The 21,829-nt window shown below is 40.9% G+C and overlaps 2 protein-coding genes and 1 long non-coding RNA gene across 4 annotated transcripts in view; 2 read left to right on the forward strand and 1 right to left on the reverse strand.

Moving 5' to 3' along the window:
• The first annotated feature begins 1 nt into the window (after position 1).
• ZUP1 (zinc finger containing ubiquitin peptidase 1) lies at positions 2-7,274 on the forward strand. Its single transcript, XM_032443817.1, has 9 exons — positions 2-350; positions 1,980-2,096; positions 2,998-3,107; positions 3,408-3,576; positions 4,006-4,194; positions 4,512-4,680; positions 5,536-5,687; positions 6,003-6,223; positions 6,510-7,274. Exons 1-9 carry the CDS (start codon positions 74-76, stop codon positions 6,555-6,557), a joined length of 1,452 nt encoding a protein of 483 aa, XP_032299708.1. The 5' UTR covers positions 2-73; the 3' UTR covers positions 6,558-7,274.
• Positions 7,275-7,937: 663 nt separating this feature from the next.
• LOC116653225 lies at positions 7,938-12,542 on the reverse strand. Its single transcript, XR_004306743.1, has 3 exons — positions 12,223-12,542; positions 8,622-8,719; positions 7,938-8,109 (listed from the first exon to the last, which is right to left on the reverse strand). It is a non-coding gene; the product is annotated as an uncharacterized LOC116653225 (long non-coding RNA).
• Positions 12,543-13,394: 852 nt separating this feature from the next.
• Positions 13,395-21,829, forward strand: part of LOC107311808 (amine sulfotransferase-like) — a 16,136-nt gene continuing 7,701 nt past the window's right edge. The window contains exons 1-6 of one of the 2 annotated variants that reach the window (XM_032443818.1): positions 13,395-13,496; positions 14,269-14,439; positions 16,190-16,398; positions 17,390-17,516; positions 17,986-18,080; positions 18,220-18,404. In XM_032443818.1, coding sequence (XP_032299709.1) covers positions 13,421-13,496; positions 14,269-14,439; positions 16,190-16,398; positions 17,390-17,516; positions 17,986-18,080; positions 18,220-18,402 — 861 coding nt within the window. In that variant the 5' untranslated portion in view covers positions 13,395-13,420 and the 3' untranslated portion in view covers positions 18,403-18,404. Of the gene's footprint in view, positions 13,497-14,268; positions 14,440-16,189; positions 16,399-17,389; positions 17,517-17,985; positions 18,081-18,219; positions 18,405-21,829 lie in introns of those variants that run through there. The other variant, XM_032443819.1, reaches the window with a different exon arrangement.

Here is a 21,829-nt window from a genome sequence, read left to right on the forward strand (position 1 = left end):
GCGGCGACAGGCGGGCGTTGCCTCCGCCGCCCCGGCAAGGGGATGCGGCTTCCGAGCGGAGCGTCGGGCCGCCATGTCGGTGTGCAATATCTGCGGGCGGCTGCTGCCCTCAGAAGCGGCGGCGCGGCGTCACGCGAATCGCGCCCACCCGGACAAACAGCCTCGCTGCCCGCTCTGCAGCGCCTCCGCCACAGGCTACGAGGAGCTGCGCCGGCACGTGGAGGCCGCACACACGGAGCCACAGCCCCGCGCCCGCAGCCCCGAGATCGGGTGCCCATTCTGCGGGGAGGCGGCGGGGGGACAGCTGGAGGAGCACGTCAGGGCCAGGCACGGGCGGCTGCTCGGCGCAGGTGGGTGGTGGTTCCCCTACGGCGTGGTATTGCCGGTGTAACGCGTTGGCTGTGCTGGCAGGGAAAAGGAATGATGTTAAGAATGCAGAATGTGACGCTGTAATCGACGAAGATTTAAGTTGGATGTTAGGGGGAAGTTCTTCACTAGGAGAGTGGTTAGGCCCTGGAACAGGCTGCCCAGGGAAGTTGTGGATGCCCCGTCCTTGGAGGTGTTCAAGGCCAGGTTGGACGGGGCCCTGGGCAACCTGATCTAGTAAAGGTGTATGTTTGGTGGCCCTGCCAGGCAGGGGGGTTGGAACTACATGATCCTTGAGGTCCCTTCCAACCCGGGTCATTCTGTGATTCTGTGACGGCGAGGTATGTTCTGATGTTATTCTTCATATTCTGCTGGAGAGACACGGACCTGATGGAGTGCATCAGGAGGGCCACAAAAATGATCCAAGGAATGGAACGCATCTCTTATAAGGACAGGCTGAGAGAGCTGGGGCTGTTCAGCCTGGAGAACAAAAGATTCTGGGGAGAGACCAGAGAGCGGCCTTTCAGTATCGAAAGGAGAACTGTAAGAAGGAAGGAGCTGTCTCCTCACCACGGGGTCTGTGGGGATAGGACGGGGAAATGGTTTCAAACTAAAAGAGGAGGGATTTATTGTAGGTGTTAGGAAGTTTTTTCAATAAGGGCAGTGAAGCACTGGCACGAGTTGCCCAGAGAGGTGGTGGAAGCTCTATCCCTGGAGACACACAAGGTCAGGCTGGATATGGCTGAGTACCCTGATCGAGTTGTAGTTGTCTATGTTCCTCACAGGGCAGTTTGACTAGATAGCTTTTAAAGGCACCTTCCAACTCAAAACGAGTTGGATTCTGAAGCTACATGACTCAAAGAGAGGGCACTGAAGGTTAAGTTGGGTTTGTCTTTGTAGTGTGCAGTGACAGCACTGCAGGCAGCAAGTGAAATGAGGAACTACCACTGAAACTTAAGAAAGCTGTTGCTGTGAGTCTTGTCAAACACTGCAATGAGAACTTTGTGGTGTTTCCATCCTCAGGAAAGTGACTGGAAAAGGCCCTGTGCCTGTTTGACGTGACCGTGGCTTGACGGTCCTGGTGATCTCCAGGTGATCTTCTGAATCTTAGCTACTCTTAGTAGTAACACTAAAAGTGCAGTAGAAATAGCTGAGGAAACAAAGGAAGGTTAATAAAAAATGACAGCATTGTAGTTTCTTTTCTGCTTGCTGACTGCTGTATTGTCATACAAGACTTAAGATTTCGTAAGCAACTGTTCTTCCATCAGCAGGACATATCTTTTCATTAAAGGTTTGATATTTGATTGGCATTTTGTAGGCCTTCCTTAATAAAAAATATTATAGCAAGCTGTGGTAAGTTAAGTTGGGAAAATTTTGCTGAATAGGAAGAGGGGAAATATATCTTCAAACTTTTCAGGTATTTAAATATGAATTCATAAATGGCTAAGAGAGCAATAGCTATTAACATGTGTTGCCTTCCACTGGGGAATTTCAGTACTAGCACAATTCTCTTTGTTTTTCTTGAGCTACTGGGGGATGATTCTTACAAAAACACACAGCAGAAAAGAATAAACAGGAATTGCATTAAGCAAGAAGCTGTATTTCTTTTACAGATACAGAGAGCATTGAACAGCTTTATGAATGTCCAATATGTGGTCTTACCTGTACAAACATTCAAATTCTCGAGGAACATGTGGATTTACACTTAGAGGAGCACAGCTTTCCGGAAGGTACTTGGAAGGATGCAAGCTTGATAATCTTTGGAAACACTTACATGTTGCAGTATATAACCTTGTACAACATTTAAACTAAATATTTCTTTATTTAAAAAGAGAACTAAATAGATTTGTAACAAAATTAAATGCAAGTTCTATCACTTGCCCTTGTGCTTTGCTTAATTACATGTGCTATGAGAAGTGTCTTTCTATGCACGCTTGTTCAGTAAATGCATTAGATGTTAGGTAAAACTAAAACTTGGATATTCCTGTTACATCCTCTAGCTCTATAAAATAATTGTCTTTGCAGAATCTAGTAGCACGTTCCCATGTGAAGAGTTCAAAACAGTCTTTTGAAAACTACTGATTTTTTTCTTGGTTCTTTTCTGTAAATGTTCAGGGTCATAATGATAAGGTAAAGGAATCAAAATAAGTTTGCTTTTTGTTTTTTTTTTTTTTGTATGGCTAATAAAATGCTGGATATTCACTATCCAGCTCTTTGATCCCAAGTTTCTTTTTGTCGCTCTGAGATTACTAGCAGGTATCTGAGAAACTGATAGGTCTGTGTTATTCAAAAATCTAGGATTTCTTACTAATAATTACGTAAAGCGTAGTAACCAAAAAGATGTTCGCTTAGTAGTAGAGCTATGCTTGCATTATTTGCCAAGCAGTTGCATTTGTGATTGCATATGCATTCTCTAAGTTGTGAATTTGGTCTTAATAGAGTGAATGCTGTTATTCATATTTAGTACTCCTTGCTAATAGCTCAACATAGTGTGGGATTCATCTTCAAAAGTGATGCCTAGCTGTATTTATCTACGTCCTCTTAGGAAAGAATCTTCAAGTAAACAATCCATCAAAGCACTGTTAACCTCCTGGTAAAGTTCTCTGATTTTAGAATGTTATTTCTGAATAGGTGGAGGCAGTGGAGATTTGGAACTGGCTCAACAGCTTCAAACTGAAGAAGATAAACAGCGGAGATTTGAAGAAGAGAAGCGAGAGAAAGAAGAATTTAAAAAGCTACAGGTACAATAATATTTGTAAATGGTAACATTTTGATGAGTTGTGCCATTTGAAGCTGATGATGTTGAAACTGTTTCCTACATTATATGAAAATAAGAGCAGTCCTACCAGGTCAGACCTATGCAGTCAGGTAGGCTGTACTGAAGAGTTGGTGGCAGAATCAACTTGTGCTGTCAGTACAAAGGTTTTATGTCCTATTGTTCACTGTATTTTGGTGTTGCTGATTGTGTGTGCTGCTTTTTAAATCATTGAATCATTGTTTTAAAAATGTAATCTAAACTATGCATATTGTATCCCTAACAGAGACAGTATGGCATGGATAGTTCTGGAGGCTACAAGAAGCAATTCCTAAATAATATGGAAAGAGAAGTTAATAGAGGAAGGATGCAGCCCTTTGAATATCACAAAAGGAAAGCTGACATGATGGAATGTTTGGCTTTTGGTATAGATGATGGGAAAACAAAAACCTCAGGTAAAAGAGCATTTCAGAAATGAAGCATGTAGCTTTTAGGCATAGTTTGTGGTGAACAAAGGTGTTGTTAACAAAACATGTCACCGCTTCAGATTGGTATTAGGATGCAAATAATATTAATCTGGAGCATGTCTGTAACAACCAGCCTCCTATTTTTATTTTCTTTCAAAGTGGGTGGTCCAGGGGAGGGTGATACTTTGGAACTGCATTGCATGGTTAAGAGCCCAAATACAATATGTATCATAAGATAAAAATCTCCTGTTGCATATGGGTTGTCTTTGAGATAATATGATTGTTTACTACCTAGTGCTATTGTATAGCTGCTCAAATTTATAATAGCTTTTTATATTGTGTTTCAGTTAGTTGTAATATTTTCCAGCACATCGCAATTCATTCTACAGATAAATTTTGTGTTTGTTGTTCTTCTAGGAATCACTGAGGCATTGTGCAAGTACTACCAGAATGAAAACAAAGACGTGAGGCGTGTATGGCTTTCAGCAGGAGTAGATCACTTCCACTCATCTTTGGGTGACAAAGGCTGGGGTTGTGGTTACAGGAATTTCCAAATGCTCCTTTCCTCACTCTTGCAAAACAGCTTGTATAATGACTGCTTGAGAGGTAGCAATCAAAATACTTCCTATTTGTTTTACATACCTCAGATGACTAACTGTTGATTGATATTTTGCCTTTTTCTTTGATAAGCAAATCTTATCAATGTCAATTATACCTATTAAATGTTTGTTATAACTCTTGTGCATATTGTGAAAAGAATGGGAAGGGTGGTGAATATTGGTAAGGCATGATATGGTTGAAGCTTTAGTTTTTTTGGGGGGGTGTTTTTCTAACATCAATTATCTCTTATAGAAAAAGGCTGGACGTTCATAATGGATTATTTTGGTAACTGTAATTGCAATTCAAAAGCTTTTATGTTTCAGATACTGCACTAATTCCTAGCATACCAAAGATTCAGTCCATGATTGAAGATGCTTGGAAAGAAGGTTTTGATCCTCATGGGGCATCTCACTTCAACAACCGATTATGTGGTACAAAGGCGTGGATAGGAGCATGTGAAATTTACTCACTGTTAACCAGTCTCAGGATAAAGTAAGTATAACTTTTTCTTTATTATTTTTAAGTGGTAATTAAGCATGTACCTTCTAAGAGCCAAAATTTTCAACTACGTCAACAAACCATTCACCACAGTGACTTCAAATTCAACCAGCCTTTAAATGGATATGATGTAGTCAACACATCAAAGCTGTGTAACTACTTATGCAGATAAGCAAGGTGAATATCTATTTAGTTCACTGAGACCTGAGGAGGAATTGTGCCATACATGCATAAAATCAAGTATTGATTTAAGAACTTATTTTCTCTTTAGTTTCTCCTTGAGAAGAATCTGAATTTCAGCTACTCGCTTGCATGTTCTGAAAGCTTTTAATTTTACTTTCTGGTGTATTTCTACAAAAATCTAATATTTGGATTTTTGCAAAGTTCCTGAGCTCTTGTTAGGCTGAACAGAATTGAGTATTTGCCTCAGAGTAAATACTGTGGTTTTGAACAATACCTACTGCATTCCTTTGTAGTTAACCCGCATTCAATGCCTGTATTTAAAAAAAAGAAAAAACATACAGCAATACAGCATACTGCCCCGTCCTTGGAGGTGTTCAAGGCCAGGTTGGATGGGGCCCTGGGCAACCTGATCTAGTAAATGTGGAAATTTGGTGGTACTGCCAGGCAGGGGGGTTGGAATTTCATGATCCTTGAGGTCCTTTCCAACCCAGGTCATTCTGTGATACAGCAAAAGTAGTGTGAATGACCCCTTAGTGCCTGGAATTGCTGCAGTTTATGAAGCATTCTTCCCGAAGAAGAGAGGGACTAAGATGTGATTTTTATTATTTTTTTTTTTAAGAAGTGCTTCAAATTCAATAGCTCGTTTTAATTTTTAATGTCCTGCAGGTGCCAAATTATTGACTTTCACAAACCAACTGGTCCCGCGGGTACACACCCTCGTTTATTTGAGTGGATTTTACGTTACTATTCTACGGATAATGAAGGTGCTGCAAAGGTAGTGTGCACTTCCAGGCCACCTATCTACTTGCAACATCAAGGTCAGCATCACAACATACTGATTCATTCTCTCACTTTCTCTTTGTGTTCTGTGATTTAGAGCATACTTGTGTTCTTCATTTAATCAAAGGCCTATTTATCGTCAACTTTTTTGTTTAAAAAATGTAAAAGTTTAGTATTTTTATTGGGTAGAAGAGTGTGAGTGGAATATCAGCTTTTTGACATTTGCTTTTTAATTACAATCACTACGTTAAATTTCAACTAATATTTTCCTTGATTTAAAAACAAGCAGTATGTTACAAGCAAGTGAATGCAATTCTGTTTCTCTAAAATACTGAAAATCTGTTTGCATTTAGGTCATAGCCGTACTGTTGTAGGCATCGAAGAAAAGAAGAATAAAGCCTTATGTTTGCTACTATTTGATCCTGGATGTCCTTCTCAAGAAATGCAGAAACTGCTAAAACTTAGCAGTGATGGCGCTGGTCTCAAACTACTTCGAAAGTTTATGGGTAGCTTAAAAGAAAAGCAATACCAGATAGTCGCTGTAGATGGCATCCTCACATTGGAAGAGAAAACTGTAAGTATTTTAGGAAATAGTTTCTGTGTGAGAAAACTTAAACGTGCATTAAAATTCAGAACACAGTAGCTAAAGTGGCATTGTTTCCTGGGGGAGTGGAACATGCGTTTTTTCTTCTTTTCAAAGATTTTATTTATATTTTAAAATATGAATTCTTTAGAATATTACCTTGAAAGATCACATTCAGGATGAAATATAACCTCTTAAGTGTGTTTTCTAAATTAATGATTTAAAGTTATGTTTTATTTGTTCAACTATTCACTCTTCTGCTCCTCATTCCTTTTAGGCTCGCTGTCTGGCTTCTCGGATCTTAACATCAGAGAAGATTCCCTAAAGGATTTCTTCACTGCCTTTAACAATCTGCTGGATGCAAAACATTGAACTACTGGACTGTGACTCTAACTAACTTAATGATTCCTGGACTTACATCTAGGGGCTTAGAGAAGTGCAACATCAGATTTAAGCCTGTAGTTTTAGTCTGGAGTCAAAACACTTCTCTGGGGGTGAAGTGTAACTCTTCAGTATTAGCTTCTTAGTTGCTTAAATGATGAAGTAACACCCACTGTTCTGTAGCAAGCTATGTACTATTGTTAATTCTCAACAAGCAGCAGGTAAAGATACTATGAAACTAATTCATTTTTGGAGTGCCTGGTCAATTTTATCTTTCTAAGTACAATTATACTCATTCTATTGCTGATGTTCCACCTCTTGTAAAATTTGATTGAGAAATATCTTTTATATCTCAGCAACTTCTCCAGCAACTATTTGTTAAGTACTGAAGCAATTCAGTGTTTTCACCTGGCATGATCTGTTTCATCAGGGATTCATTTACTACTGTACTTCCTTTTAGTTGTCTGCCTTCTCATGGTGCTCCCCTTGCTAGCAAAAATGCACTTATTGAAGTGGGCCAGTGTTAGTAATGGGGCATGAGGAGGCTGTAATGTACAGCATGGGGATTTTTTGCTCCAGGGCTGTGTATGAAACAAACCATTAGAGTGTGGAAATAATAATAATTTAAAAAAAAGTGAATAAATATATATTTTTTAATTAAGATGTTGCTCCGATAATGTTTGTAAAAGTCATGCTTCCAGGGCATCTTCTGTCCTATCAGACTTCATTTTGCTCAGTACCATCTGCAACATATAAAAACCAAAAGGATGCTATGAGTCCCGCTTGCTTGGTTCTTTGGAAGCTTCTTGCAAGTCTCTAATGTCAGGCACGAACTTAAATGCTTGTCAAGGAAGGATTTTTATTTTTTAATTCTCAGTGTTGTCTATCAGTGTTGTGGTTTATCACCAGCGAGCAGGCAGTTGAGCATCTCAAAACTGCTCCTCATCATTTCCCACACAATTCCCCATACATTCAAAAATATGGCTTGCCCCCTGGCTACCTTGGGCGCCTCCAGTGGCGCAGTGGTAGGAATGCCGCTTGCAACACCGGAGACCTGGGTTCGAATCCCCCCTGTGGCGCAAGTGGTAGAAGTGCCGCTCTGCTACACAGGAGGCTCGAATCCCGGGGGTTGGACTCGATGATCTCTAAGGTCCCTTCCAACCCGCACCAGACTGTGATACTGTGATACCAGGGCATACTGCTGGCTCCTGCTGAGCTACTGTCACCAGCAAACCCAGGTTCCTTCCCATAGAGCCCTCCCCCAGACACATGTCCCACAGTTTTGACTGCCTGGCGTCTCAGTTTGAGAAGAATAAGCTAAAAGCACACAAAATAAGCAAATTTATTCCATTAATATTTTCTTGTTGTTATTTTGGTTTTGCATTCGTTTATTCTAATCCAGAGATGATGAGTTCCTCTTTTGTCAACAGTTCACAGGCTAATTCGACCCTATTCTGTGCCTAGTATGGTGGAAGGAATTCACAAAATCCATGCCTCTGGAAAAGGGAAACCCCAAAATAATTAAAAACAGCAACAACAATCTGAGGAGAAACAAACCAATTTTACAGAATATGGTATCAGAAGGCAAGATAACACACTATAATACAGTATAATTAGAACTGAAGCTAATAAATCAAATATAATGAGAGAAAGACTGTCTGAAAAGCTGAAGGCTTTACACTAATGCTGAAGTGATGCTTGTAGACAGGATGGGCAGCAGCAAGAGGCAAAGGAGAAGCGAGTGAAGAGAGTGATCAGGTGACCTTGCAAGGAGTTCTGTCTCCTCTCTGACCACAAAGGCTCCTGGGGAATGTAGTTCTTCTCTTCCAAACAGGAACCCAGAACTGGAGCATTAACACTTTAACTCCCAGTGCACTACATGATGTTATGATGTGGAATACCAGTAACCAAAAATCATAAAACCATGACACAAAATACAGACAACAAAAAAAGTTAATCTTGTTCAAAGTGACACTGTGAGTTAAAATGTCAAACTGCTGCAACAAACCTGATTTCAATGGATTATCATGCGATTTGGAGTGGGGCATTGCTTCAGACTCTGCCTTCTGCATGATCTCAGAGATGCTGTGCAGAAAATCCGCAGCTCTGAAATAAAATAGATCTGTGTTAAAGAAAAAACAGAGTTGTGGGAATACAAGAAGGACTGTGCAGAGCAGCAGCTGTGGAGCAAGATAAACAGCATGAGAACCAAGGACACATCTAGATGAAGGAAGAACAGCTTGCGGCTCTGATTTGATAAGCGCCCTCATGAATATTTGAAGAGTGTTTGTGGAGTGTTTTGTTGACATGTAGGGGTGGATGGGAAAGCTAGGAAAAGAAAACATGTGAAGGTATATAAGTGATGTGAGAACTTGTAATAAATGATTTGGACCATTCACGTCTGAGTCCATGCATCAGACACGGCACAGAGGCAGGGTGGGAACAGGTTAAGTTTGAAGAAGTGAAAAATGACCCCAAGGCAAATGATGAGATAGGAGACAGAATTCTTATTCAGAAGGTATCAAAAGTGTAACGGTGTTCCACCAGAAGCTGAATCTTGATAAATGGAGAAAATCAGAAATGTAAAAAGTAAGTTATTGTAAACAACAGCTACCATCTGTTCCACATCAAGATAATGTAATGGAATATTGGCTGGAATGTTCAATCTCTACTGTCATACTACCACCATCTGCCATCTTCTGCATGCAGGAATACAGTCCCACACCTTTTCTTCATACACACTTCTATGTCAGACAGCAATTTGATATACTGCCACTCTTTGGCCACCTCTCACAGTGGAGTGGGAAAAAGAGGGAAGCAGAGTATGCCAGTGACAGAAATCCCAGAGGAATTGTGTAATACAAGAAGAATTTTACAGAGCAGCAGCTATGGAGCAAGATACGGACTTCACAGAGCAGCAGCTGCGGAGCAGGATAAACAGCATGAGAACCAAGGACACCTCTAGGAAAAGAATGAATGGCTCATGGCTTTAAAGGAAGGGTTTAGGGTTGTTACTGCAGTAGGTTTCCTCCAACTAGCGTGTGTGATTTTCGAACACGCTCATCTGTATGCTATGAAAGTACAGCTTTTCGGGCAATAAATTCATACAGCTATACCTAAGCATATTTGTGTGTGATTGTTCATCCCAGCACACTGATCTTTTGTCCTCACATTCACCAATAAGGAATGAGCAGACATTTAGCCTGCCACTAGTTGCCACCCTTAGATAATACTGAGAAATAACTTGCTAAGAAATGACCCCAGTAACCCAGGCATCACATGTCTGTGGCACAAACTGTGGGCAATAACAGGCAATACCAGATATTAATGGAGTATAAGTGTACCAGAGGAATGTTTAAAGGAAAAGAATGTATTGCAAACCTTTGTCACTGTAGGTGGAGCAACTATCTGTTCCTATGCATGTACCGAGAATGAGGGCCAAAGTGGTTTAAGTGAGTTTGGCCTGATTGCAATAACAGATTGAATATATTTTGTACTGATGCATGAAGCTGATGTTGAAATTCCATGTGCCTAACTAAGATATTTACTTCTTTCTTTAATCACACTGAATATACTGATGGGAAGTTAGTCTGTTTTCTGCCCAGGGAACATGGAGACTTATTTTAGGACTCTCAGTTTACCAGTGCTGTAAGCATTTCTTAAAGGAAAGCCAAAAATTGTATGAACTGGGATATGCTGTGTGAAAGTATCAGAAGAAATAACAAGGGAAGAATATGAAGGGTAGAAAATAACAGCTCTGGAAACATTGGTTTTAAACCATACAATAAACCACAAATATTTGTTCCTCTACAGTCTCAAAATAACTTTGTGCAACTTCAGCTATGCTTTAAGTATATGTTAGGTATTTGGATCTTGAATTTAATTATTAATACTCTAGAGGACTATTTGTCCCAAAACAGATAGTAGAATACATGGAAACGACATTCAATTAGCTGCTGAGTGACTGTCGTTCAAGACTAGTGGCAATCAGGGGCAGGTCATAACTTCTTGATGCTGTCATTTTATGATATTGTTCAATTTTGTATACTCTGCCAATTCACCATCTGTCAGAAGGCCAAATAGTTTTACAGCCTATTTATTTTTCCCGGAAAACACAACATCTTGCCCTAGGTCACAGTTTTTGGTGCCCTGGCTTGAATACAGAGCTGGTTGCAGGCAGCAAATTTTGCTCTTTGGACCCCTTCAGAACTCCCGTGGATGATCTCTGAGCCTTGTTTGAGGATCAATAGCTGTTACCTTCCATTCATACTAAAGTCCTTGACTAGAAATCACAGCTACAGAACACCAGGCATGCCTGCCTGAAGCAGAAAGCAAAGCAGTGCAGGCCTAATCTTTGGGTTTAAAACTACCCTCTGTTGTGAAAAAGAATTCAGCCCTACTCTTCGTTCTGGCCTGTCCCCTGACTGCCTTGGCTGACAGCCCTGTTGTGCATGTTTGGGGACTACCTGGGAAATAGATCCAGGTTAAAAAGTAACCCTACGCAAAACAAGGAATAGGACTGGGGAACAAAATTTATTTTTTGTGTAATCTGGTTGCTGTGCATGTTTCAGTGAGTGCCTTTCTCAGGCAAGATTTTGTTTTGCTTATAAGGTAGTTGCAGAAAAGCATAACGTGGACACATTCATACACGGGGAACCAAAGAACTCTCTCCTAGAAGCTTTTGGCTGAGGCTGGGTCTGACCAGTTTCACTCCACTGTGATAGGGTGGTGGACTCAGGCTGTTCATTCAGAGTGCTGTCACATGCAGTGTGCAGGTATAACAAGAGAGGGCAAAAGCTTTGTGGGAGTTGAGTAAGAAACACACACACCCCCAAGAAAAGAAGAAAGAAAGGAGAAAGAATCTTGTAGTCACTTGTGCTCCTCTTTGATCTCTCTTCCTGAACAACTCAGTTGATAAATTGGGGAACAAGAATTAAACTTGTATTAAGGTAATGTATTTCCTAATTCTCTCTGGAGTGCATTAATCCTTTAAAGGGTTATTGTCACGGAGTTCTCTCTAGAGCTCTCTCCATGACAGCAGGAACAAACACGGGGAGAGAAGGAACAAAGTACCTCCCCTCTGTAACAGCGCTAATCAGCGTTGCCACGTGCTCTCCCAGAGAGGAGAAGTGAAGATTGCAAATGGGTCTAGGAGGAAAAAATGAAAAAAAAAAAAAAAAAAGAATGATCTGAGAACGAACGGCAGTTTAATAAACCCAATAACACTAAACAACAACAAGAGAGTTTCAACAAGGAGAAAACCAAGTCCAGATCTCACTGACGGTCTGCGGGTGGTGGGAAGCTCCAACTATGACATCTCCTCGGAGGGGAGGCCGAAATTCCCATACCCCTCCCGACCTTCCCTCCGGTGCCGCCCTCTCCCCCAATGCCCATTTAAGGCAGTCCACAGAAAAGAAGAAGAAAAAAAGAAAAAACTTGTCTCCTTAACTCCCATTATCCCACATGATGTTCTGATGTGGAACAGCAACACGAACCAAATTACGAAACCATAAGTTATGTCAGTTCTCTAATCTCTATCTGCATTACAGATAAGCAAATATTGAATGACAGCCAAACAGGGCAGTTAAAAAGAAAATGTGACTACTCACACCTCTCTCAAATTATTCACGTTTACAGTAGTAGCAACATTCATCTCTGTGGGCCCTGAAAGAGAACAGAGAAGGTAAGGACGCCTGACATTATTGGAGCTGTTGGTTGGTAAGTAAACAATGCTATGTCGATTGCTCTTCTGGTAAGATGAGTAGAACTGTGCATGGAGCTCTTCTATCAAACATTTCGAGAAGAGCTGCCAGAGAAGCAGGGAATGTGCTGAGGGGAGGATGGCCATACAGAGTTGGGCTCTGACAGCTGGTGTCACAAGCTGAGTTTTACCCCCATTTTTCCGGAACTGCTTAGCAAAGGGTTGACTGGTACATTTCCTCATGACATAATCTCATGTCTGTAAGAAAGAAGCAGTGCAGTAACCTTTGAGAGAGATATGAAAGCTCAGGTTTTTGGCAGAATCAGATAAAAAAGGATTTCTATGTTCTGTGTATTTAACTCATTTTTATTCTGTATCTTACGAATTCTTCATTCTTGCTTCATAACGCTAAAAACATTCACTCATTCACCACATTTTTCTGCCCTTTGTGCCATCGGTTTTCTTATCATGACTTGAATTCAAATCTGTTCTTGGTTTTCTCAGTGGGTTTACTGTTACCAGTGTTTCTGATGTGATTAGTGATTCTCCAGTTGTTTAACTCTGAACCTTTTTGCCTGGTTTTTATACTGACATGACTGAGTGGCTGGGTGTGGGGTGAAGCAGGCCAAGCCTGGCCACAGAGACAGTCTGGGGGGTGCACATGCATACTGTGGCCATGCCATGAGAGGAGGCTGCCCAGGTGAGTTGCATGCAGTCCCAGTGCTGCCGTGTTTTGCTACTGCCTCCTGGTTGGACAGCAACCTACGGTCTGAAGGGAGCACAGGTCCAATAGGTGGTGTCCACGTGCACATGCCTCATGCAGGCAAGCCCCTGGCTGACTGCAGGTGCATCCAAGGGCACAAAGTCATTGCCAGTCTTTGTTTCCGCCACACCCCCCATCAAAAAAGTGCACTGCTGTGTGAAGATGAAGCCAGTGCAGCTCTAGGCGTGGGAAGGCAAAAGGGCAGGAAATGTTAAATGAGAGAGTAAAGATTAAGCACCTCCTTTCCAAGAACTGTCTGCTGTAGTGAACTTGGGTCATTTGGTTTGTGTAAGTGGTATAAGCAGCTGACTTGGCAAATCTGAGTGGTAGTGATAGAGGGATAATGAAGAAACAGCAAACAATGAAGAGCAAGAGTCACCTATACTTCGCAGGGAAGAAGGCAGGGAACAGAAAAATGGGTAAAGCTTCAGATAAAAAGGTGTCTGTTTCAAAGTGTGCTTTAACCAAAATAGAACAACTTGTGTGATATTGAAGTTGGAAAACTTAGATTTTGCTTTTTTATATCTTAAGTGACGTTAATGATTAATATATTTTTCTGACATGTACATAGCAATATTGATAACAAGGTTCAAGTATATCTAATGACATCACTAGCCTTTTATGAAATATCACGTTTGATCCTATCCATCACTGTTTTCAGAAAATCTTACTATGGGAAAAACATTAAGAAAGGGATGGAGAAGAACTAGAAGGAGTTAGAATTTAAAATAAAGCATGCTGTACACAACTTCAGTCACAAAGATCACTATGAAAGCTTTGCTAAACAAGATCTGTTTAAGAGCTGTTGGTGATCCAAAGGAAACATTAGCCATTCAAATCCTAGAGGAACTTTAACAAATTCTTTTTTTATATGGGTTGCCATTGTTCATGTTATATTTAAGAGCATTTAACACAGAATTGGATATAAGTAAAGAATCATGCTATGAATCTTTTATTTTTCATTTTATATCTTGATTTTCATGAAAATTACAAAGTACGCTTTTGTAGAAAAATGCATTTTACTGAAGTTGGCCTGCACTGGGATTGCTTGTTTGAATTACTCCTTCATTATTGGAGGCTTTTTTGTTTGTTTGTTTTTCTTATGGGAAGATATTTCTTTGTGTTTGTTTTCTGCTTGTTTTCTTGTAAGAGCAAAACAAAAATCTACAATCTTATGTTTACTTATTGCAGATTATTCATCCATGAGCGACAACAGATTAGCGATGGAACCATCCAAAGAGTTTGTATTCAATTACAAAGGGTGTTACTTTGCTGTAAATACTACACCTGAGCATGTAGCTTCCCTGGAGAATTTTGAAATCAAAGACAGTGATATATTTATAACTACTTATCCAAAATCAGGTAAGAATTGAATTGATTCCAATGGGGAAATACATCAGCTTTTTGTCATTCATCTAAGTGCATGCCCAAGGTTGTTAGCTTTGCTTTTAGATCCAAACTATCTCTGAGTACATGCAGTGCAGCACTAGGTACAAATCCTGTCACAGCCTGAACAACCAGACTCAAGTTTCCTGCTTGTGACCTGCTGGGCTGATCTATGTGGCTCCTGGATTCAGTCTGGCAGGTGTGCACAGAAGAAGATCCATTCAAACCAAGCTGACCTCCTGGGCCTCACAAAACACATATTTTGTTTCCCCGAGCCTGGGATCTATGGGGTTGAAGGTGGCTGTGGGACATCCTGGTTGATTGGTGGGTTCAGATGGAAGGTGATTTAATGTTTGCTGCATTCAAATAAGAAGCAAGAAGGAGAACTAAGCAAATATGATTCAATGAATTATACGCAATTTCATCAATTTATACATTTTTTATCTGTGTAACAATACAGACAACTAGTGTAATGAATTCTTCATTTCCACTTGTGAAGCAAAAGCATCTGAGAGGCCACCTGACTTCACATGTAATATAAAATCCTGAAATACCTACACCTGTGTGTCTTAATACAGGTTCACCTCGTAATCTAAAACAGGTCAATGTGATTCTCAAAACAGCAAGTCCTAAACAATTATTATTTTATGACTTGAACATGCATTAAACAATGATTTCTAACTTCAGCCTTGATATCTCTGGTAGCGATCTGTTCTTGTAGTTTCAAGTCTTTTGCTAACCAGTCTTGCTTGTGCTTCTGGGAACTTCTGCCACAGTACTTCAGCAATGTAAGAGGGGTGACCTTCAGATAACATAACCAGTGTTTTACAAACAGGCTTCCATTTCTTGGGGGCACTGAACATCTTGCTGGAATTTACTATTCCTCAGTAAAATACAAGAGATGAAAGGGTATTTTGGAGGGAAGAGGGGAAGGGGAGCTCAGAGGAAGCATAACGAGGCTTCAGATGTTTTTGTGGTACAGGTAGCGGTGGGATCAGATGACTCTGACATGTCACAGTTAGTAGATGGAAGGGACAGGGAGCCCAGGTGATGCTAGTTTATTGTCAGGCAGTGCTGGAAGAAGCTGTCCAAGTCAGGCAGAGAGGCAGGATGAGAAGGCAAGATTTCAGAGGTCTAAATGCTAAGCCAATGAGGTGAAAAATTCTTTGGAAGTGGAAGTTTTGTGTTACAAAGGGAAAGGAAGGAGGAGAAAGATGATTTTGAATTATGAATTGCACAGAATGCCATTTTTTTCCCATTTCCATCCTTCCCTCTGTCCTGCTCCTCCACCCGTTTTCTTCCTTACTATTTGTCTAGAGTATGTTCCATTGCTGTGCAAAGTTGTCCAGGTTGATTACTGGGGAGTGGCACTTGCCAAGTTATTGCTCCTCTGGTTCTGAAAATTATTTCTTGATTTAAAGAAATAGTGGATTTAAATCTATAACACATACAGTCTAATCTTGAGAACCTAAAGCTTCCTTCCCAGGTGAGTCTTCAGAACTATGCTTTGGGTATTGGATGCCTTCCATTCTCTGTGCTTGTTCAAGTCAGCCAACACTAATAGTTTGCCACCCTTCTACATTGCTCTGAATTCTCTCAGCTGTCCTTCTTTCCTGGCAAACAGCATAAAGGGGAAAAGACACCCAGAACTTAGATCTTCCCTGCCATCCACTTTAACACTAATTCTAATAAAATTAAAGTTCAGATTGAAAACTTTTCTTCTCAGGAACAGTGTGGACTCAGAATATTTTGAGCTTAATACTCCACAAAGGCCACCGTAATGGAACAGAAAATATGGAGACCATGGACAGAATCCCCTGGTTGGAATATAATATAAGAAATGCTGATTTTGATAGTCTTCCTTCGCCTCGAGTTTTTGTCACTCACCTGCCTTACTACTTAACTCCAAGAGACCTGAGAAACAGAAAGGGACGTGTAAGTGAATTTATTTCTACCATGTAGTTAAATCCCATCCTGACAATTTCCCTCAGAGATTTGGTTTAAATCGTCCCTCTTTCTTCTTTTAGTTTTCCTTGTTATTCATTTTCCTCTTGCTATATCTTGCAGCCCTAGCACTTCTAGATAGAAGGTTGGGGCAAATATGTGTCTCAGGTAAATGAGAGATAAATAATCCATAGAATCAGAGATGCACTTTGAGAATGTGGGCACACAAGAAAATCTGAAGCCATGCAGGGAAAATATTGTTTTGTTTACAAATTGCCATAACTGTCTGTTCATCAGTTCTAACTTGGCTACCTGTGTCAAATGGAAAGATGTTTCTGCTTTTCCTCATATAGAAGTCCTGGTGACATTTGCCCCTTCCACTCTTATTTCATGCAGTAGGACTTCCTGAGGGAGCCTATAGCTGGGGCAGAGCTCTAATCACAGGAGCTGTGGAGGCAAGCTGGCAGTGCTGCTGTTAAGTTCTTTACAGACACAGGTGTAGTGTAAATCTTCCATTTCTCACTGCACTGTCATGCTCAAAATCCCAGTGAAATTTGGAGGAGAAAATTCACATGCAGAGAAAAACAGCACATCTGCAAAGGCCAACAGTTGAGCTCACTGAGTGCTGACATCACCAACACCGTGGCAGAGCTGTGACTTACCAGAGATGGCTGTAGGTTTCACCATGAGCACTGCAGAAATGTGATGCTGAATCAACAGGGATGTTAGAATGATTCTGTAGGGCTGACATTGCAGCCTGCCTACCTTGTACTACTGAATGGTATCAGTGTAGACTGTAACACTGACCCCAAGAAGAGATATCAGTGGGCTCTGAACAACCACAAAGGGAATACTGCTGACTATGAACAAAACAACAGTGACTCAGTACAAAGAATTTACTTCATGTCATGGACATTATGGTGTAGTCAGGATACTGGAGCCATTTGATCTGCCTGAGAGCTGTTGTCTTGTTGTATTGCAGGTTATTTATGTCTCCAGGAACCCTAAAGACGTGTTGGTTTCTTACTATCACTTCTCCAAATTCATTGTAACTTTAGAGGAAATACCAGATTTTAACATTTTCATGGAGAGATTTTTAGCTGGAAAAGGTAGGATATTTTTTCTTACAAAGGAGCCTAAACCCTACTCGATGATGTCAGAGAGAATGAGGATTAATTATAGTAGTTTTTCTGCTCTTTGTTGTGGAGCTGAAACAGTAGGAACAGACACTGTACAGAAAACAAAGCAAAACAAAAACTAGAGAAAAATGCTTTTGCTTCTGTCAGTATCAGTTACCAGAAGTTAGGGAGCATATGCAACATCACATAAAGAAGTGTCAAGCAAAGGCTGTGACCATCTGTAAATGCCAAAATAATTGGGCCCCTGTGGGCACAGCCCCAGTCTGAGCCTCATGGAAAAGCAGAAACAGAAGAGAGGGAAGAATACACTCCTGTCCTAGAGGCTAAAGGTGCCAGAGCATGGCTGATAATTCTGCTGTTTTACTGTGCTGATGGCTGTAAGTAATAGTTCCTTCTCTCACTCCATTTGTTTTTTCTTCCATGTTTTCCCTTTCCTAAGTGCTTGCCAGTGCCTGGTTTGATCACGTTTCAGGCTGGTGTAACCATGCAAAGGATTTCAATATACTCTTCCTGACCTATGAGGAGATGAAAAAGGTGAGGTCCACTGTACTAGTGTATTCCAGATATTTTCTTCCTATGGACTCAAAACGATGTCCTTAACAATCCCATATACCACTGCTTTATGCATTTGGTTTTCACATCATCAACATGCTTCAAGGTTACTTTATTGCAGGATCTCAGAAGCGCTGTGCTGAAAATCTGCAACTTCATAGGCAAGAAGCTGAGTGAAGAGGAAATAGAAAGTGTTGTGAGACAAGCTACATTTGAGAACATGCAAAAAGACCCCAGGGCAAACTACGAGAACTTGCCAGAAAACATGCAATCAAAGAGAAGGGCAGATTTTCTCCGGAAATGAAAACAGAATCATTGCTAAAGTGTGCCAGCACAGCAAGGTGGAATTCCTAGAGATTAAAGGGGAGGTGCACCAGATCAGAAAAGTGTCCTCCAAAGAGCACACAAGTCCCTGCTTGAAGGTCCAGCAACACAAAGTTGCTGAGGAAGCCTGAACACTTCTAAGGCATGAGATCTCCTGTTGGGATCCAACTTCATTAGAATGCTGCTTCTCACACTCGCCTTTGTTGCCTCTTTCCCACACCATTGAGTACGCGAAAAATGACGGATGACAGTGGCGCAGAATGAAAGTTTGATGAAGTCCTAATGGACATAAATAAAGACCCTGCCTTATCAAGTTTTCACCTGGGATCTTGACAGCGAAAATGTAGTCTGCCTCTTGAGTTTTGTCACCTTTTCTTGGAGTGTCTATTGAGGATGGACATCGCTTTGAAGTCCAGGAAGAACGCAAATTATGACAATTTTCAACTATGTTGTAGAAATAATAAGCGTATGAATATCTGCTATATAATATACAGTATGTAAGTAGCAAAATAATTATTCAGAAAATGTGATATATCTTAAGGTGCTATTCAATTCCATGTTTCCTCTTTGTAATTTTATGAATTTTTTAGTTTAATTTCCATAGTAAACCCCACAAACCATTCTTATGTGAAGTGCCAATTTGCATTCGCGATTTGGTTTTTCATACATACCTGTCCTGTATAAGACATCCAAGTGGAAGTAAAGCATGTTCTGAGATGCCTATCTGACTGACACGCTTCTGCTAACACTGCTGTACTGTTCTCAGGTCAATTTAATTAAGTTGCCCTTGAAATTTTGAGAAAAAATCCCATTCATTTATGCAGAACAGGTTTTTTTTGGTGAAAGTGTTCGTGTCACAATCTATATTTCAATTACTTTCTAGAACTGCGTGTTGAAGCTAAACCAGCATCTGTGACTTTATACAACATTTGGCTTACACACGGTAATCTGTCCATGATGCCCATGATCTGTTCATGATTTTAACAAAAAAATTAAAATTAAAATTAAAATTGAAAACCTCTAAGTATATCACTGGCTTGTTGAAATGGGACCATTGCTGATAGGAGCACTTTGATTTGATACCATGACAAAGAGACCTGACATCAGGATGTTTTCACTGTCTTTCAAATATAACTGATTGCTAAGGCCCCGCGGTTGTCCTGCAGAGGTCAAATGAATTTAGCAATGTAAGGTAGAAAGACAGGAATGCTGCAAACCCTTGGAATTCGAGGAAACTTTGCCCAGACCATGTACTTTTCCTACATAGACAGCAGCATCAAAGAATGTGCTCTGCTCTACTTGCATACACTGCACCTCACCAGTAAAGGCTCCTGTTTTGCCTTTGCCCTCTTAGGGACACCTTGGCACTACAAAACCACTCTTGTTGCAGCACCAGAAGAACTGGCATATTTTATTAATCTTCTACCAGGGTCAGCTCAGAGAGAATCATAGAATTATAGAAACATAGTATCACCAAGGTTGGGAAAGACCTACAAGATCATCCAGTCCAACCGTTCACCTATTATCAATAGCTCCCACTAAATCATGTCCCTCCACACAACATCCAGTCACTCCTTGGACACCCCCAGGGTCGGTGACTCCACCACCTCCCTGGGCAGTCCATTCCAGTGCCTGACCACCCTTTTTGAGAAGCAATGTTTCCTAAACTCCAGCCTCTGTCTCCCCTGCCACGGCTTGAAACCATTCCCTCTAATCCTATCACTAATGACATGAGAGAAGAGGCCAACTCCCAGTTCACTACAACCTCCATTCAGGAAGTTACAGAAAGCAGTAAGGTGTCCCCTGAGCATTCCCAGCTCCCTCAGCCTCTCCTCATAAGGCCTGTGCTCCAGACCTCTTACAAGCTTTGTTGCTCTCCTTTGAACACGTTCCAGAGCCTCAATGTCTTTCTTGCAGTGAGGGGCCCAAAACTGTACACAGTACTCAAGATGCGGCATCTTCAGAGCTGCGTGCAGGGGGACAATCACCTCTCTGCTCCTGCTGGCAACACTGTTTCTAATGCAATCCATGATGCTGTAGGCATTCTTGGCCACCTGGGCACACTGTTGGCTCATGTTCAGTGGAACATTAATCAATACCCCCAGATCTTTTCCTCTACACAGTCTTCCAGCCACACCGCCTGAGGATCATAACACAATACCACTGTCCTCCAGATGATCTCCTCACTCTGCTTTTGCCGCCGCAAGGGCTGCGCTAAGCTCTGATCACCTAATCCAGCCCTCTGTGGGAATCCACAACACTTTTCAGGAACTTTTAAATCAAAAAGCAGTTCCAAATGCCTTGAAACAGAAGATAAGTCATGTATTAGTGTTCCATTCCACATCATCAATGTACAGGTATTTGTCTGCATGAAGAGAAATAGGGGAGAAAAGTGGGTGCATTGTAACTACTGCCCAGAAGGTAGGCAAGGTTTACCAAGAGTGCTTACCAGGCAATAGATAAGAACACAGCTTTCCTGAAGTCCTGTCAAAATTTACCCAAATACTATACCACTAATAACACAGCTTGATAGAGCAACATTCTCAGCTACAGCATACTAGTTTTCAACACAGTCTCTACCATCAACACTGCATTTTCATGAGTGCTGAACAAGAACTTCCATGCCACACTCAAAAATACCTACACCAACAGAGCTGACTGACAGTCACCGCTGCTGAAATACACCATCCATTGTTTCACTGTGCTTGCATCTACTGTTTGTTCACTATCAGCATTTAATAAGCATTGGTGATGCTTTGTATGATATGGGATATGCTGTGTGAAAATATCAAAGGAAACAGTGAGGGAAGAATATGAAGGGTAGAAAATAAAAGCACTGGGAACCCAGGTTTTAAGCCATACAATAAACCACAAATATTTGTTCCTCTACAGTCTCAAAATGAACTTTGTGCATCTTAAAGTTCAAAATGAACTTTAAGAAATATGCTTTAAGTGTACGTTAAGTATTTGGATCTTGAGGTTAATTATTAATACTCTAATGGACTACTTGTCCCAAAACAGATAATAGAGTTCAATACATGGAAACGACATTCAATTAGCTGCTGTGTGACTGTAGTTCAAGACTAGTGGCAATCAGGGGCAGGTCATAACTTCTTGATGCTGTCATTTTATGATATTGTTGAAATTTGTGTACTCTGCCAATTCACCATCTGTCAGAAGGTGAATTATGGCCTATTTGTTTTTCCAGGAAAACACAACATCTTGCCCTAGGTCACAGTATTTGGTGCCCTGGCTTGAACACAGAGCTGGTGACACACAGCAGATTTTGCTCTTTGGACCCCTTCAGAACTCCCGTGGATGATCTCTGAGCCTTGTTTGAGGATCAATAGCTGTTACCTTCCATTCATACTAAAGTCCTTGACTAGAAATCACAGCTACAGAACACC

The sequence above is a fragment of the Coturnix japonica genome, chromosome 3 (assembly GCF_001577835.2).
Source record: "Coturnix japonica isolate 7356 chromosome 3, Coturnix japonica 2.1, whole genome shotgun sequence".
NCBI classification, from domain to species: domain Eukaryota; kingdom Metazoa; phylum Chordata; class Aves; order Galliformes; family Phasianidae; genus Coturnix; species Coturnix japonica.

Bases quoted from the DNA above. Each gene is read 5' to 3' on its own strand.
- ZUP1 (XM_032443817.1), top strand. From the start codon at position 74: ATGTCGGTGTGCAATATCTGCGGGCGGCTGCTGCCCTCAGAAGCGGCG. The intron at 351-1,979 runs GTGGGTGGTGGT...TTTCTTTTACAG, and splicing joins CGGGCGGCTGCTCGGCGCAG to ATACAGAGAGCATTGAACAG. The intron at 4,195-4,511 runs GTAGCAATCAAA...TTTATGTTTCAG, and splicing joins GTATAATGACTGCTTGAGAG to ATACTGCACTAATTCCTAGC.